At 43.5% G+C, this 18,272-nt stretch overlaps 1 protein-coding gene across 1 annotated transcript in view; it reads right to left on the reverse strand.

Annotated features, from left to right (window-relative positions):
• vps13a (vacuolar protein sorting 13 homolog A) overlaps nt 1-18,272 on the reverse strand; it is a 634,190-nt gene that overhangs the window by 544,941 nt on the left and 70,977 nt on the right. Inside the window, 3 exon segments of the mRNA XM_038803880.1 lie at nt 1,117-1,197; nt 1,299-1,358; nt 16,080-16,139. Coding sequence (XP_038659808.1) covers nt 1,117-1,197; nt 1,299-1,358; nt 16,080-16,139 — 201 coding nt within the window.

An 18,272-nucleotide genomic window follows, 5' to 3' on the forward strand; every position in this document is an offset into this window, starting at 1 on the left:
GAGAAATTCAATAGAGGTGTTCAAACTAATGAATGGTTTTGATAAGTAACTATGGTGAAATTGTTCCCTGTGGCCACAGGGTTGTAACCAGAGGACACATATTAAAGGAAATTGGCAAAAGAACCAGAGATGACATGAGCAGAACTTGTATTTCCCTAAATGTATCATCAAGTTCTTACGATCTAAAATGCTCTGCCTGTTAAGGTGACAGAAGCAGATTCAAAAGCTACCAAATGGGAATTAGTGTAATTGGGAAAGAAAACGGACATAGGGGGGGGGGGGGGGGAATCTCCGAGCCGGGCCAGAGATTCGCAGCAACCGCGCCACAAAGCCCCAACGCAAGCACGGGATTCGCCGAGGTGCGGAGAATCGGCGGCATTTGTGCCGGCGCGTGCTGCTGGAATCGGCCGCTCCGATATGACAGAGTCCCGCTGGCACCTTTCACCCCTGGTCGCTGCCAGTGGGAATAGGGGGGGGGGGGGGGGGGGGGGTCTGGCCCGCAATCGGGGCCCACCGATCGGAGGGTCAGCCTCTTCCCTCCCTTCCCCCCCCCCACCGAGGCCTACTTTCTGCCGCAGCCAGCCCCTGAACACCGACTCCATCTTCCATCTTGAGTCAGGCCGGCGCGCTAAAGAAGTCCCCCGCGCATGCGCAGGGTGGCGCGGCCCAACTGAGCATGCACAGGATTGAGCTGGCCCAACTGCGCATGCGTGGGTTGGCGCGGTACCAGGCTGGAGCGGTGTGAACTTCTCCAGCGCCATGCTGGCCCCCTGTGGGGGCCAGAATCGTACGTAACCGGGCCCGGTTCGCCCGGTGCGAACTCTTGGGCCCAATATTGGAGAATCGCCCCCTGGATTTCTCTTTCCAAAGCTGGCACAGGCACAATAGGCCATATAGTCATCTTCTGTGCTGTATAACCTCTGATATTAAAAAAGTCACAGGCGCCACTCAAAATCGCATGAGCCATTCATGGTATCTTGTCTATTAAAATTAAGAGGTGATGTTATGGAACTGCTCACACAATCTGGGTACAGGATGAAAACAGGGAAAGAGGGAGGGAGGGAGGAGGAGGAGGCAGGAGCCTGCAGCAGGTGCATAGAATCAGAATAAACTTACCAAAGACTCAACCTGACTGCTTTTAGAATACATTTTGGTGTTGACATTCCAATATGCACAGAGGTAGTCTAATCGAACAAGCTAAAAGATAATATAAATACAAGCAAGCAATTAGTTTAGAAATATCACATACGAAAATCAAATTATTTGGCATGTGTGTAACGGGCTATAACTAGTTTTACCTTATTGAAGACATGTTCACATTGATCATGCAAGCATGGATTCCATCTCTCGTCTGTAGTCTATGATTTAAACAATAAAATAGCAAAACAAGTCTCTGCACAATTAATATCAAACTTCTGTTTTGCATTTATTCAAAAGTACAGGTTCAAAGAGACTAAATTATCTTACCAGTTTCATAATATTAAAATCAAAACTTAGCACAAAGTAGTTGAGTAAGTGCTGCAAGCTTTAGAGAAAAGCAACTTCACAAAGACGACCTAAATTAATACATCTCGATCTCATCAATAAATTATCTTCATGCAATTCTGGTTTATTTTATTTCCTTTTGTTAGGTTTGTCACTTCTATCTTCATTATAAACTAGCATGTGCATGTTCATTATTTTGCAGCAAGCTTATCATACTGTAATTATACATACTAGCTGCTGCATAGCTGGAAGCTGGACCGAGTCCGCAGCTGCCACGCCGCGTTCTCGACAGGTGAAACCACACATTTCCCATGCGGTCGGGAACTCGGCCAGTAGGGAGTGGAGCATCGGGGAGGGCCTCAGGCAATGGCCTGAGGCTGTCGATACATGGCGCGGCGTACTCTGCGAGTGCGCCACTTTGGAGGAGGTGGCGCATTGCGAAAGCACCGCCGTCACCGATTTCGTCAGGAATTTGGATTCTCCAGTCGTTCGCCGAACGCGATTTCGGCGTCGCCGTCTGGAGAACCCAGTCCCTGATCTATTCTTCCAGCTCTGATTTTGCTTTATATTCAGAAGCAGAAGGTAGTTAAATCTCATCACTCCCAACCCCCATCCAAGTGAACACATAATTAAAATAAAAGCTCTGGCTTCTTCTCCACCCACACGTCACTCAAATAATAATAATAATATTTATTATTGTCACACGTAAGCTTACATTAACACTGTAATTAAGTTACTGTGAAAATCCCTTAGTCGTCGTACTCCGGCGACTGTTTGGGTATACTGAGGGAGAATTCAGAATGTCCAAATTACCTAACAGCACATCTTTCGGGACTTGAGAGAGGAAATTGGAGAACCCGAGGAAACCCACGGAGACACAGGGAGAACATGCAGACTCTGCACAGACAGTGACCCAAGCCAGGCATTGAACCTGGGACTCTGCGCTGTGAAGCAACAGTGCTAAAACTGTTGTACCAATGTTGCTGATCCTTGCCTCTGCTCCACAGACAGTTTCTGCGACCTTATTTGCCAACTTCAAAGTATAGCTTGACGTGCTCGCTTTTCTGTTGTCAGGAAACAGAATGTAATCTATATGTGCATTTGTGAGTATTAGAAACAATGTATAACTTTAAGTTTAATTTTGTATTTCTGTATAAGAAAGGGTTAAACTTTATTTAACTCCACGTTAAGCAAAATGTGCGAGCACATCTATGGATTTTGGTCACTTTAATACTGTGCTTGCATTATAAAGGGTTTGCAACAGAAAAGAAAACAGGGTTTAACAGAAACTAGGTTCTTGCCCAGCAACCAGCAGCCACCTTAGGTTAGAAGGGATATCTGAGTTTAGTTTTAAGCTGGACTCAGCAGAAGCTGGATAGGACAAGGATGCTGCAGGTAGAAGACTTCATAGAGGTAGAAAAGAAAGTCCAGAAACTAGGGAGTTGGGACAAAAAAAAATGCCTCAGGAAGACAGTGAAGTTAAAGGAGCCAATAACAAGAAGTTGAACAAGGTAGGTGAAGTTGAAGTAAAAAATCGAGAAAGAGGTCAGTGTTGAAGAGACACTTGCAAGAACCGGATTTAAAGTTAGAAGCCACATATCCAATGAAAATCAAAAGTTTGGTGACATCTTAATACTGTCTGTGAAGCAGTATGTTCTGTTGAAATGGCTAGTGTAATTGATAATATGGAAAGATGTGTCATTTGAAACATGGAAATCTGGCAATATCTGGTCTGAGAGAAACATGAGAGGATACAGGAAAAGATCCCACGAAGGGTTAATAGCAGCTGCAAAGTGCAGGATTATAAAATTCAGATTCCTTCTCCCAAACAAACAGGATTTTTGTATGAAGCTAAAAGCAATGGCTCACACCTTCATTGCAAGTAACTATCTTAGTAAGGATCTGGAAAAGCATGGATGAGGGTTTCAGTTGAGCCAAGTGATAAATGTAAACCTTTCAAGTTATAACCAAGTGGATTTTTGGCATACAGCTAATAGCAATGTTTCACACCTTCATTGAAATTAACTATCTTAGTAAGCAACTGGAAAGGAAAGGATGAGGTTCAGTTGAATTTGGTGACAATTCTAGGTGTGAAGTTCTGCGAACACCAGATAAATCAAAGAAAATTGGAGACTATCAGTCTACGAGAAACATAATTTAAAGTCAAAATCAAAGTCAAAATTATGAGCTGGGGACACAATTGGAAAATAAAACTATATAAATGACAGGAATTAAAAAGTAACACCTCCTGAAACCAAAGCATTTTTGAATATCACAAATGATCTTTGACCATCACAAAGGACAATGTAATCAGATCGGAGGGCTAAGGCCATGCCCAAAATGAATGCTTAGTCGTTAGAAAAATTCAGATTAAAGATACCTTTTACAATCCAAGGGAAATAAAGTTACTTTACAATAAAGTCATAAAAATTTAATAACTGTTAAAAAGAGGACATAAACCCGAAGAAAGGAGACAGCCAGCAGAGCCAGCTCTCACAGCTCGGTACATGGGAAAGATAGGACATAGCAACCGAGCTCACCAGCGAATACATCTAAAGGAGACCAGATTTTTAAAAGATTGATTGTCAAGTTGGGCCTGAAGGTCCCGTCAACCAACCAGAAGGATCCAGAAGCAAGATCTTTTTACTTTTTTGTAAAGACAGTAATTGCATCTTTTTAAAAGAAAAAAAAAAATAACTTAAAAGTTTTAACCTGAAACAGTGGTTGGATGTCAATGCTACTAAGGGGTAAGTAGGTAAAATTCTTCAGTGAAGGTATGGGTTATACCGGGGGATAACTTGAAAATATAGTTTGACCTGAATAGCACCCACCGAAGCCTGTATCGGAGTCAGGGAGTGAGAATCCCTGTTCACCATTTAGAATATCAACCCTTTTTGGTATAGGGGGAATTCTAAGAATAGTGGTGAGTTTTTAACTTCACTAGGTACCTGAATGGGAGCTTGAATGCACATGGAAATCCAAGGTAGAGGAATACTGAAGGAGAGGAAGTGAATCCTTGGTAAAGGTATCCAAAATAAAGTGCTGTTTGTGTGGTGATAGGTGGGTTGGAGGAAGAGAGAGAAAGAGAGAAATCCACAGAAGTTGCATCTGATACTTGTCATCAGACTATGTTCTGTCTGACTACATTTCACCGATTGGTTTAATATGGGCTGTGTACTTACTAAGAACAGCAGAATTTAAGGGCATTGAAGCCGCTGGCCCCAATGGTGGCATTCTGTGCCATATTACTCAGGACTCAAAAACAGTATATTTATTACGATTTTACATTTTAGAGAATACAGACAATAAAATTACAAAATAATGCATTGCCATAAGCAAGGAACAACAAAACACAAGAGTACAGAGAGAGAGAGAGAGAAATGAAATGAAAAATGAAATGAAAATCGCTTACTGTCACGAGTAGGCTTCAATGAAGTTACTGTGAAAAGCCCCTAGTCGCCACATTCCGGCGCCTGTCCGGGGAGGCTGGTACGGGAAGAGAGAGCTGGTATGAGAGAAGAGAGAGAGAGAGAGAGAAAGACAGAGAGAAAGAAAGAGAGAAAGAAAGAGAAAGAGAGAAAGAAAAAGAGAGAAAGAAAAAGAGAGAAAGAAAGAGAGAGAGAAAGAGAGAAAGAGAGAGAAAGAAAGGAGAGAAAGAGAGCAGGAGAGAAAGAGAGGAGAGAAAGAGAGAGAGAAAGAAAGAAAGAAAGAGAGAAAGAGAAGGAGAGAAGGAGAGAGAGAGAGAGAAAGAGAGAAAGAAAGAAAGAATCATCATCATAACTGGCTGTCACCTTTGCACTAAAGAATATGTCACAATAGACATATCCAGGTGAAGTGGGATATCTAATTGTTGTTAACACATTATTGCTAACACCAATTATATCAAATTGATTTAGATATGGGGTGTCTTTTTTAAAATAATCAATATTACATGTTTTGACAAGTTTAAGATTAATTAAGCACATCATTATTTGATCACTGTCTGTGCGGAGTCTACACGTTCTCTCTGTGTCTGTGTAGGTTTCCTCCGGGTGCTCCAGTTTCCTCCCACAGTCCAAAGATGTGCAGGTTAGGTGGATTGGCCACGCTAAATTGCCCTTAGTGTCCAAAATTACCCTTAGTGTTGGGTGGGGTTGCTGGGTTATGGGGATAGGGTGGAGGTGTGGCCTTGGGTCGGGTGCTCTTTCCAGGAACCGGTGCAGACTCGATGGGCCAAATGGCCTCCTTCTGCACTGTAAATTATATGAGTGTACGATTATTGTTTAAAAAATTTCGTTTGACATTTTGTAACGGATGTTCATTTTAGAGGCAAGTAGGAGTCAGGAAATTTCCATTCAGGGTCAAAGAGGGGAAGCTAACTGGGGTCTGGCCCAGCATACCTGCAAAAAACGTAGAGGCAGTCACATGAGCTGCTAGTTTCTGAGGTGGGCATTTAAAAGGCTCACCTCAGTACTCTGAGACATCATCCCAATTACAATACACCAGCCTTCTAACCCTCTCCTCTCACCCCACCCCTCTCTCCGCACTCTCCATGTCCTGACTATGCCACCTTATGCCCCCCACCATTCCCAACCTCATTCCCTTCCACCACCCCCAATGGCCCCACCTACCACCATGTCAACCTATGGCACCTTAATGCACATTAACAAAGTATGCATGCTGTACAGAACCAATTAACCAGATAGTAACAATGTCATACGTGAAAAAGCTTTAGAAACAATTTGTAACTTTCTTACTGAAACCTTTCTGCAATAAAGCCCTATATAGTGTGAATTAATCAGCCCGTAAGTCTTAATAGTAGAAACCGTAAGCACTTGGCTGCTCTTTGGCTTGTGTAAATAACCACTGGGTAACTGAGAAATGGATGTGACAGAAAAAAGGCTGTCAATCAAGCATTGTTTTTGTTTGGGTGCAGCTGGGATTTCTGGGATCAGGGGCAGCCTCAGAGGCTGGACAAGTTTGTAGGTACAGAGTGAATGCTTACGGCACAAACCAAAAACAATGGCTTCACTATATTTATTTGGAGGAAATTTCTGCTCATCCAACAATGGATACCAGAGAAGTTATTTAACAATTTGGCATAGTTTTGTACAGCTGGCCTTGGGCTCCTCATTTGGGACATGGAGGGAGATGGGGCTGGAGCTGTTTGGGGATTTGTTCACAGATGGGAAGTTCGCTGCTTTTGAGGAGTCGTTGGGCAAGTACCGGCTTCAAAGAGCTAACCTATTTCGGTATTATATGCGACTTTGTACGCAAGGAGATTTCTTCCTTCAGCCTTGGCACCCTCAGCCTCATTGATGGATAGGGTTCTTTTGGTGTTTAATATAGGGGAAAGGAAGATGTCACATATTTATAGCTGGCTTGGGTCGATGGAACAGATCCCACTGGATGAGGTCAAGAGGAAGTGGGAAAGGGAGCTGGCCAGTTGTTTAGGGGGGTGGGGGAGGGAGAAGAGAGGCTCTACACAGAATCAACCCCACCTCCTCGTGCGCTAGGATCAGTCTGATTCAGTTTAAGGTGGCTCGCAAGACACATCTGACCATTGCACGAGTGAGTGGGTTCTTCTCTGAAGTAGATGATAGGTGCGATTGGTGTTCTAGGGGTCCGGCGCATCATATGCACATGTTCTGGTCTTGTGCTAAGCTTATGAGCTTTTGGGTCTCCTTCATTAGAACCATGTCAGTAATTCATGGGGTTCAACTGGAACCTTGCCCTTTGGTGGCTATCTTTGGGGTTTCAGATTTACTGGAGTTGCAGTCAGGGGCAAAGGCAGATGCCATTGCTATCTCATTAATAGCCCAAAGGAGAGTTCTGTTCCGATGGAAGTCTTTGGTCCAGCCCAGTGCTGAGGTGTGGTTGTTAACTGAAGGAGTTCTTACATTTAGAAAAAGTCAAGTACATCTCGAGAGGGGCCGACGAAAGGCTTCTAGCCGAGAAGGCAGCCATTCATTTCCTACTTCAGAGAGCAGGTCACCGCCAGATGTTAGTGTTTTTTTTTTGTTCTTTTTGAGTTCGATTTTGGGGGGTGGGGGGGTGGGGGGGGGGGGGGGGGGGAGAGGAGGGTTGAAATATTGCAATCGTTGTATGAATATGGCTGTGAGGGTGTTATATTGGAAAAACTTTTCTTAATAAAACTCATTTTTTAAAAACATGACACACAGATCTCCTATCTGACGTTTTTACCAAATAATTCACTGCGCTCAATTTCCTTCCAATTTGATAAGGCCCAGTAAATCTCGCTTTTAATGGTTCACCTACCACTGGTAATAATAGGAATACTTTCTCGCCACTAATAAACTAAGAATTTTTGATTTCTTATCCGTCTTTTTTTATACATCGCATGGTGTGACAATTTTAAATTCTAACCAACTCACTATCCCTATTTAATCTCTCCCTAAAGTTTGACACAAAGTCCAACAATGTAGTCTCAGAACACTGACTCACCAATTACCTCAACTAAAAATCAATTCAAACTAACTGAGTCTAGTTGACTCATTAACTATATCCCTAATTGCAAATACTACAAATCGAATTTATCCCAATCCTCTCGATAATCCTGACTCTAGACTTGGTGCCAACTTTCTCTCACACCCTATGATTCTGGACGATACCGAATTACCTTAAATTGTTTCACTCCTAAGCTATCCATAACTTCCCCGAATAACTTCAACATAAAATTGGATCCTTGATTTGACAGGATTTCTTTTGGCATTCCGTTTCTGGTTAAAAATAAATTAGTTAAGTCCTCTAAAGGCCTCTTAGCTGTCATATTTTGTAATGGAATGGCCTCGTAAATCTGGTAGACTCATCCATTATGGTCAACAAATACAGATTTCCACATTTCGTTTTAGGAAGGGGTCTCATGCAATCAGTTAGGGCTCGAGTAAATGGTTTCTCAAATGATGGAATGGGTATTAAGGGTGCTGGTTTGATTACCGCTTGAAGTTTACCTATTATCTGACATGTTTAGCAAAATTCAACTACATCCTTATGCAGTCCAGGCCAATAAAAATCATTTTTGCTCGCGTTTTCCTTACTCCTAAAAGGCCCCCTACTGGAACCTCGTGCCCTAGCCGCATAACCTCCTTTCCCACCGGTAATAGGACTTCATAAACACCTGCCCATTTCTCATCTGCCTGAATATGTAATGGTCTTCACTTCCTTATTAATACATTGGGCGGAATTCTCCATTTCAGAGACTAAGTACTGACGCCGGGACTGAATTGGTGGTGTTCTACGACCTTGCAAGCAACATCTGTACTGGAGCAATTCAAGATCCGTTAATGGGCTAGGACCTGTGCCACGCCAAACTAGTGCAATTGCAATGTAAAACGGCGTCCGATTTGCTAGGATCAGGATTGGTACTCTGACAAGCTGCAGCCTCATATAAGCACACCACTTGCCACATACTCATTCCAACCAACGAGATGACACCCTGAAGAGCGGCACCCCGTTTTGCAGATGCAGACCTCAAGAACCAGCTGGGGTAGAGTTATCCAGGGTGGGGGGGGGGGGGGATGCTGGGCGGGAGGAGATGGGTGGTCATTAAAAAGGTGGGCATAGGCCAGGGCCCCCAGGTCAGCCACCGCACACTGCCCTGGTCCCACCCCCTTTTATCTCCACCAACACCCCCCCCCCCCCCTTCTCCCAGCCCAGACCCCATCCTCACATCTGCCACAAGGGTTTGATGGGACTGTCTGGTGGAATGGCCAGCCATGATGTGGGAGACTCTCCTATCGCTATATTGGAGTGCCATTCCAGAGCGGTCCAAGCACCTGAATTGCATCTTCAGGACACCAATGCACCAGGGCCCAGATCGCAGCATGGGCATCGTTGTAGCACGTCTCCGCGTTAGTCTGTGAAGGAATGGCGATATATTTCCAAGTCAGGGTGTTGAGTGACCTGGAACGTAATCTCCAGGTAGTGGGGTTTCCTGGTATCTGCTGCTCTTGCCCTTCTAGATAGTAGTGTTCGTGGGTTTGGAAAGTGCTGTCTAAGGAACGTTGATGAGTTACTGCAGTTACTTGTAGATGGCACACCTCATCAGTAATTCCATTTTTGCCACCTTTTTTGGCAATTCTCCTTCTGAACTACGTATCTCCTCATCTCTTATCATTAAGACCGACTTGCCCGCAAGATCTTAATTTCTTTAGCTAATCTATCTTGTGTACACGAGTAACATTACCTCACAAATAAAATTCTTTAAAAGATCTGACACGTGCTTCTTAGAACATAGAACATTACAGCGCAGTACGGGCCCTTCGGCCCTCGATGTTGCGCCGACCTGTGAAACCATCTGAAGCCTATCTGACCTACACTATTCCATTTTCATCCATATGTCTATCCAGTGACCACTTAAATGCCCTTAAAGTTGGCGAGTTTACTACTGTTGCAGGCAGGGTGTTCCACACGCCTACTACTCTCCGAGTAAAGAAACTGCCTCTGACATCTGTCCTATATCTACCACCCCTCAATTTAAAGCTATGTCCCCTTGTGTTGGTCATCACCATCCGAGGAAAAAGACTCTCACTCTCCACCCTATCTAACCCTTTGACTATCTTATATGTCTCTATTAAGTCACCTCTCAGCCTTCTCCTCTCTAACGAAAACAACTTCAAGTCCCTGAGCCTTTCCTCGTAAGACCTTCCCTCCATACCAGGCAACATCTTAGTAAATCTCCTCTGAACCTTTTCCAAAGCTTCCACATCCTTCCTATAATGTGGTGACCAGAACTGCACGCAGCACTCCAGGTGCGGCCGCACCAGAGTTATATACAGCTGCAGCATGACCTTGTGGCTCCGAAACTCAATCCCCCTGCTGATAAAGGCTAGCACACCATATGCCTTCTTAACAGCCCTATTAACCTGGGTGGCAACTTTCAGGGACTTATGTACCTGGATGCCGAGATCTCTCTGTTCATCTACACTACCAAGAATCTTGCCATTAGCCCAGTACTCTGCATTCCTGTTACTCCTTCCAAAGTGAACCACCTCACACTTTTCCGCATTGAACTCCATCTGCCACCTCTCAGCCCAGCTCTGCAGCTTATCTATGTCCCTCTGTATCCTATAACATCCTTCAGCACTATCCACAACTCCATCGACCTTCGTGTCATCTGCAAATTTACTAACCCATCCTTCTACACCCTCTTCCAGGTCATTTATAAAAATGACAAACAGCAGTGGCCCCAAAACAGATCCTTGCGGTACACCACTAGTAACTGGTAACTAGTAACCAGCCTCTGAACAGGCTTTACACTCTTTTTGCACCTCTTCAGCTGTAATCAGGGTTTCTTTTACCACTTTAACAAATCCCACCGGCACATCTTATTTTGAAACAGTCTGTATTCCAGTGCTTTTCTTAAGCCATCAACACTTGCGATTTTGTATGTCCAATTTCTTATAATGAAAACATTAAGTTTTCTTACCTCTCTTCTACCCTCAAAAGTTGACATACATTACTACAATAAAATATATGTAATAATTTCCTACATACATCAAAAAGGTGACTGCAGTGATATGCCTGTGAATAATATTGTGTGCACTCAGCAATGTGACTTCCAACCAGCAGGTGGTATCAGGCAGTCATGTGACATCCGGCTCTTGCCAGAAGGTCGTAAGGCATACACCAGGACAGTCGCATTCTGATTATTAACTTACCACGTGTACATCAGTAAATCATCATTCTAGTTAAGTCACCAGCAATTCTGTATGAATCACTGAAAAAACAAGGTCACAGAACACAACACGGTACCAGGCGTGCTGAGGGTTTGAAGGTAACAGCAGAAAAGGCAAAGTGAAATCAGCCGAAGAACAAAAAATATAGAAGGTTCTTCCACCGACCTCGAGAACTGCAACCATTGGCGACTCAATTCAACAAACGACATTGAAATTCGAGATGGAAGATTTAAAAGCACCCCACCAGCTTCAAGTCTCGGGTCACGTTGATGAAAACTGACACGTTTTCAAACAGCAGTTTTACCTTTATATCTCAGCACTTGGCCTGTAGGCCTGACAAAAGGCAAATTGTATTGCTGCTCATGGTGGCGGGTCCACAAGTAATTGAAATCTACAATACTTTTGCTTCTGATATCGAAGGAGAGGAAGAGATACGATGAGGTCATCAAGTAGTTCAATCAACGTTGCTCTCAGAAAAAAAATTAAACATTTGAAAGATATATTTTTTGTACGCGTACCCAGAAACCAAGCGAATCTTTCAACAGTTTTGTAACTGACTTGAGGCTGAAGGCAATTTCAGCGATCTAAAATCATCGATGATGCTCAACCAAATAGTATTTGGCATCTCAAATGATAAGCTCCGTGAAAGATTGTTACGGGAGGAAGACATATAATTGAAAAATGCGATAAAGATTTGTCATTCGAGTGAGTTGGCTGCATAGCAAATCAGTACACTCACTCGGAAACATTTTGGCACCAACATGGAAGAGGATGCCAGCGCTATCAGCACTGTAACGCAGATCAATAAAAAATGTGATCTCAGTGTAAGTGGCCATTTAAAGCAGCCAAAAGGAGCCACCATAGTGTGCCGGATATGTGGCAACCAACACGGCAATTTCGAGACTTTGGAAAAGTATGTTCCAGATATGGCCATGTAAATAGTTTTGCGAAACAATGTTTTTCACATCCTACAGTGGACCAAAACAGATCAAAGTGGATGAGATGCCTCCAGACAAATAGTTCTTCATTGATCTGACTTCAACCAAGGACCAAAAGAGTCCAACCCAAAAATATGAAGATGTAATTTCAAAAAAATCACGAAGTGAGTATGAAGAAACCTGATGCCATCTAAACCAGATGGAAAACTTTAATGTGGATGAACTCATTGGTTAAATGTGACCTCGACATATACGCCTGTGAATAATATTGTACACTTAGCAATGCGACCTCAAACCAGCAGGTGGCGTCAAGACATCAGTCATGCGACATCCAGCCCTCAACAGAAGATTGTAAGGCGTACACCAGGACAGTCGCACATAGGGGTAATTGCAGGAGAATCTATGTTACTCAATCAGTAACTTAGTTGATTTAGCATTCTGATTGTTACCTTACCACATGTACATAAATAAATCATCATTCTAGTTACATCACCAGCAGTTCTGTATGAATCGTTGCAAAGAAAAGGTCACAGAACACAACAGTGACAACACAGTTTGCAAGAGTGGTGGGGCCAAGGGTTGATTTTTTGAGCAGGGTGAAAGTCAGTTTGAAAGAAAGTGACTACTTGAAGAGAGAAAACCACTAACACAATAGCATTTTTAAAAATAAATTTTGAGTACCCAATTATTTTTTTCCAATTCAGGGGCAATTTAGCATGGCCAATCCACCTATCCTGCATATCTATTTTGCGTTGTGGGGGTGAGACCCATGCAGACATGGGGAGAATGTACAACATCCATACGGACAGTGACCTATGGCTAGCATTGAACCCAGGTCCTCAGAGCTGTGAGGCAGTAGTGCTAACCACTGTGCTATCGTGCTGCCCCTCATAGTAACTTTTATAAGAGATTTCACATGGTGGGAGGTTTTACAACTCACAATGAGCTTTATGAGCCAATTTTGAAATCAGGCACTACGATTTTTATACCAAAATCAGATTTTGCTTTAATATAAAGGTGTTTGTTTCTTTATGAGGCAATAGAGTTAACATGTCTAAACAACCAACCAGGGAAAAGAATACTGAGTTTGACGTAAGACAAAAGAAAAAGAGCATGATTTAGAGGCCTCAAGTAAAAGTCCCCGAACAGACAGCACAGTGGCTAGTAGTGCTGCTTCACAGCGCCGAGGTCCCAGGCTCGATCCTGGCTCTGGGTCACTGTCCGCGTGGAGTTTGCACATTCTCCCCGTGGTTGCTTGGGTCTCACCCCCCACAATCCAAAAAGATGTGCAGGGTAGGTGAATTGGCCACGCTAAATTGTCTCTTAATTGGAAAAAATGAACTGGGTACTCTAAATTTAAAGAAAAAAAAAAGTTAAAGCCCCTGAACAGCACGTTCAGCTGGGGGCTTTCTTGGTGGCTACTATCAAACAGCACTTTGCCGTTTTTTCTGACCTCAGGGAGTTTCTCCCTGCCGAAGCTGCACTTTCTTGCTGAAGTACACCAGGAGGAAAGGCTCCTTGCAGATCGGGGTGCCATTTCTTCCGTCCATATTTCTTCTGGCCATCAGGCTCAGTTAAATATGCATATCTGGATCCCACCCAGATGGTGCTGGGAGAAGGAATTTGGTGGCTCTCGACTTGCACGGCGCGGAGTCCTATTTGGGGCTAGCACGCAATTCACCCGTTGCGCCCAGACCCACGCCGGTGCAATGAGGTTGCTGAATCTCGTCCAAAATCTCTGGTTTTCCTGATGTACAACAGCAGGAAATTCTGGCTCACCTATAGGTAGTCTAAGAACACAGAGGTGATCAATCATGCAGACAAATAAAGTCAACAAGCAGTAGATTGCATATCATGAATATACACATGTAATGAATTGCATGGCTACATTAATATATTGTCAACCACTAACCAAATACTATGCAATGGGGAGAAGTTTTATATAACACCTTTCACAATCTAAGAACAATCCAAGCACTCTTGGGAGGCGAGGGATGAGATTGCAGAGCCTTTGGCTTTGATCTTTATGTCCTCACTGTCTACAGGAATAGTGCTAGAAGACTGGAGAGAGGCGAATGTTGTCCCCTTGTTCAAGAAAGGGAATAGGTATAAGCCTGGAAATTATAGGCTGGTTAGTCTCACTTTGGTCATAGGTAAATTATTGGAAAGGGCCCAAAGGGCTAGGATTTATGATCATTTGGAAAGATACAGCTTAATCCAGGATAGTCAGCATGGATTTATGAGGGGTCAGTCTTGCCTCAAGTTTGATTGTATTCTTTGAGGAGGTAACAAAGTATATAGAGCAAGGTAGAGCAGTTGATGTCGTATACATGGATTTTAGTAAGACGTTTGATAAGGTGCCCCATGGTCGGCTCATGCAGGAAGTAAGGAGGCATGGCACAGAGGGAAATTTAGCCGATTGGATCAGTAACTGGCTATCACATGGAAGACAGAGGGTGGTGGTAGATGGTAAATTTTCATCCTGGAGCCCAGTCACCAGCAGTGCACCACAGGGATCAGTGCTGGATCCTCTGCTATTTGTGATTTTTATCAATGACTTGGATGATGGAGTTGTAGGTTGGGTTAGTAAATTTGCTGATGACACCAAGATTGCTGCATTGGAGCGCAGGAGGATGAGAGGTGACTTAATTGAGGTGTATAAGATGATGAGAGGGATAGATAGAATGGACATTCAGCGACTGTTTCCTCAGGTGGATGTAGCTGTTGCAAGGGGGCATAACTATAAGGTTCATGGTGGAAGATATAGGAGGGATGTCAGAGGTAGGTTCTTTACTCTGAGTAGTTAGGGCGTGGAACGCACTCCCAGCTATGGTAGTGGAGTCGGACACTTTCGGAACTTTCAAGCGGTTATTGGATAGGCATATGAAGTGCATTAGAATGATTGGGAGTAGGTTGATTTGATCTTAGTTTCAGACTAGTACGGCACAACATCGTGGGCCAAAGGGCCTGTACTGCGCTGTACAGTTCTCTGTTCTATGTACTTTACGACCAACTCTGATTTTGAAATGTAATCACTGTAAGAGATAGAAGCTTGGCAGCATATTTTCTCATATCAAGGTCCCACAAACTGCAACAAAATAATTGAATGGATTATCTGATGTTGATTTTTCATTTGTTCGTGGGATCTGAGCGTTGCTGGCTGGGCCAGCATTTAATATCCATCACCCTGGGCATTTAAGAGTCAACCATGTTGCCGTGGGTCTGGAGTCACATGCAGGCCAGACCAGGTAAGGACGGCAGATTTCCTTCCCTGAAGGATATTGGTGAACCAGATGGGTTTTTACAAAAATTGACAATAGTTCCATTTGATTTGATTTACTGTCACATGTACCGAAGTACAGTGAAAGGTATTTTTCTGCGGCTGAGGGAACGTACACAGTACGTACATAGTAGACAAAGCGAATAATAAACAGAGAACATTGACAAATGGTACATGGTCCCCTTTAGACATTTAATTCCAGATTTTTTATTGAATTCAAATCTTACCATCTGCCATGGTGGGATTTCACGGCAGAGGAATGAAGATGAGAAAAATATCAGCCATGATTGAATGGCAGAGCAGACTTGATGGGTCGAGTTGCCTAACTCTGCTCCTATGTCTTATGGCCTTACGATTCGAACAAGGGTCCCCAGAGCATGAATCTAGGTCTCTGGATTTGGAGTCCAGTGACAATTCCACTGCATCACTGCCTCCCTTGATAAAGGGATAAATTTTTGCCAGGGCACTGGCAAATCTTTGATAGTGCATAGGACCTTACAAATGAAAAAGTAGATAGAGCCTCGATTTAACGTTGCATCTGAAAGAGGGTAAGTACCTGCATTGAAGATTAAGCATAGATTACATGCTCAAGTCTGTGGAGAGGAACTTGAAACCATGGTCTTGAGACAAGAATGCTACCAGCAAACGATAATAAAGATCTCAAGAGGGAAAGACTAAAAAACATTAAATCTACAGTACCTCGAGACTTAAATTCTGAAGTGAAATTCCAAATGACAACGGCGAGTCTTGATTTGTGATCTGCAAATAAGAAAAGAATTATGAATAAAAATTACAACTGCAGCTAGAAATAATGATGGTTCTCATGTACAAAGTTCAAACAAAGAGAAATTCTTGTCCGTATTGATGCAAACCAGAAGTTAAATGGTGTTCCTTCTAATGCTACTTTGCAGACATAGCAAAACACAATGGGCAAGAAGTCAGCATCCATTTTCTGAGCACTTTAGGAACAATAGGGCACAACAGAGCAACGTAAGAAATCGGAGCAGCAGTGGGCAATTGGTGCCTCATGTCTGCTCCACCATTCATTAAGAGTATGGCTGATTGAATCTTGACTGCACTTCAGGAGGTCCAAAATAGAAAATTGTACCACCTTTCATATACCAGAGAAGGCTGTGTATGTGCAGTAAATGTCTGCTGGAAGTATATAGGTCAGGCCAATCTCATCAGCATGCAATTTTGGAACTCAAATCTCTAATAAGACCGTTATAACCTCACACAGCTGAATACACATTCAACAGTGAACCCCCATCAATTCTATTTTAAAGGGATCATGGACTACTTACAGATTAATTGCTATTACTTTGTTCTGGCTATTGCTACAATTCTCCAAGTGTTTAGCGTTTTCTATAGTTACTTCAGCTTGCAGCAAACTACAAGCAGTGGCAGGTTCTAACTTCATGCCTTCTGCAAAAACCATTTTCTAACAGACATGAATACAATATGCATTCCACTTGAGACGGAGCAAGACTTGCTGAATGAAAAGCAGACAATTGCAACCCAGCGATTACTGGTCCATTAGCCAACATTCAATTGAAGTAACGGAAGGTTTCATTGACAGTGCTATCAAGGGGCATTTAACCACAAATGCACAGTTTTGGTTCCATCAGAATCACTTGGCTCCAGGCCTCAGTACAGTTTATCTCCAAATGTGGACAAAAGAGCTGAATTTCAGGTGAGGCGAGATCAACTGTTCTCGACAGCAAAACAGCATTTGACTGAGTGTGGCATCAAGGAGCAAATATGATGTTAATGGAAATTGGAGGCAGGAAAGGGGCGAACTCTCCAACGGCTGAAGACAGAACTAGCACAGAGGAAAACTGGCCAATTATCTTAGTCCCAGGATATCACTGCAAGTTCCTCGTGGCAGTGCCTTGGTGAAACCATGCTGTTTCCTTCCTTGCTAAGGTCAGAAGTGGAAAGTTCCCTGATAATGGGTGGCACAGCGGTTAGCACTGCTGCCTCACAGCGCCAGGGGCCCGGGTTCGATGTCTGACTGTCTGTGCGGAGTTTGTACATTCTCTCCCTATCTGTTGTTAAGTAATGGGTTAAGAGACATTCCAATTAGTTGTCTCATTTATGTTAAGCATCCAATAATTGACACTGCTATGTAAAGGGGCTTCAGGTGGCCCTTGTGTCAGGTGATGAGATGTTAAAAGTTTTGTGCAAAGTCTGTTGAAGGAATTAAAAGGTGTTTTGTGGAAAAGCAGCAGAACCTTTGACTCTTTATACTATAACAGCTAAACGTCTGTGTGGGTTTCCTCTGGGAGCTCATGTTTCACCCCACAGTCCAAAACGTGCAGGGGCCAAATTGTCCCTTAGTGTTCAGCGGTTAGGTTGGGTTACAGGATAAGGCAAGTTGTGGGCCTAGTTTGAATACTCTTTCAGAAGGCCCTTGCAGACTTGATGGGCCAAATGACATTCTTCTACATTGTAGGGATTCTATGATGGTACTGAGTTCAGTACCATTGCACCTTCTCGGGTAATTAAGCAGTCCATGTTCATATGGGCAGCACGGTAGCATAGTGGTTAGCACAATGGCTTCATAGCTTAAGGGTCCCAGGTTCGATTCCCATCTTGGGTCACTGTCTGTGCGGAGTCTGCACTTTCTCCCCGTGTCTGCGTGGGTTTCTTCTGGGTGCTCCGGTTTCCTCCCACAGTCTAAAGATGTGCAGGGGTAGGTGGATTGGCTATGCTAAATTGCCCTTAGTGTCCAAAAAAGGTAAGGTGGGGTTACGGGAGTAGGTGGAAATGTGGGGATAGGGTAGAGGTGTGGGCTTAGATAGGGTGCTCTTTCCAAGGGCCAATGCAGACTTGATGGGCCAAATGGCCTCTTTCTACACTGTAAATTTTGTGATATGCAGCAAGACCTAG

This window comes from Scyliorhinus canicula, chromosome 8 (genome assembly GCF_902713615.1).
Source record: "Scyliorhinus canicula chromosome 8, sScyCan1.1, whole genome shotgun sequence".
Lineage (NCBI taxonomy): Eukaryota > Metazoa > Chordata > Chondrichthyes > Carcharhiniformes > Scyliorhinidae > Scyliorhinus > Scyliorhinus canicula.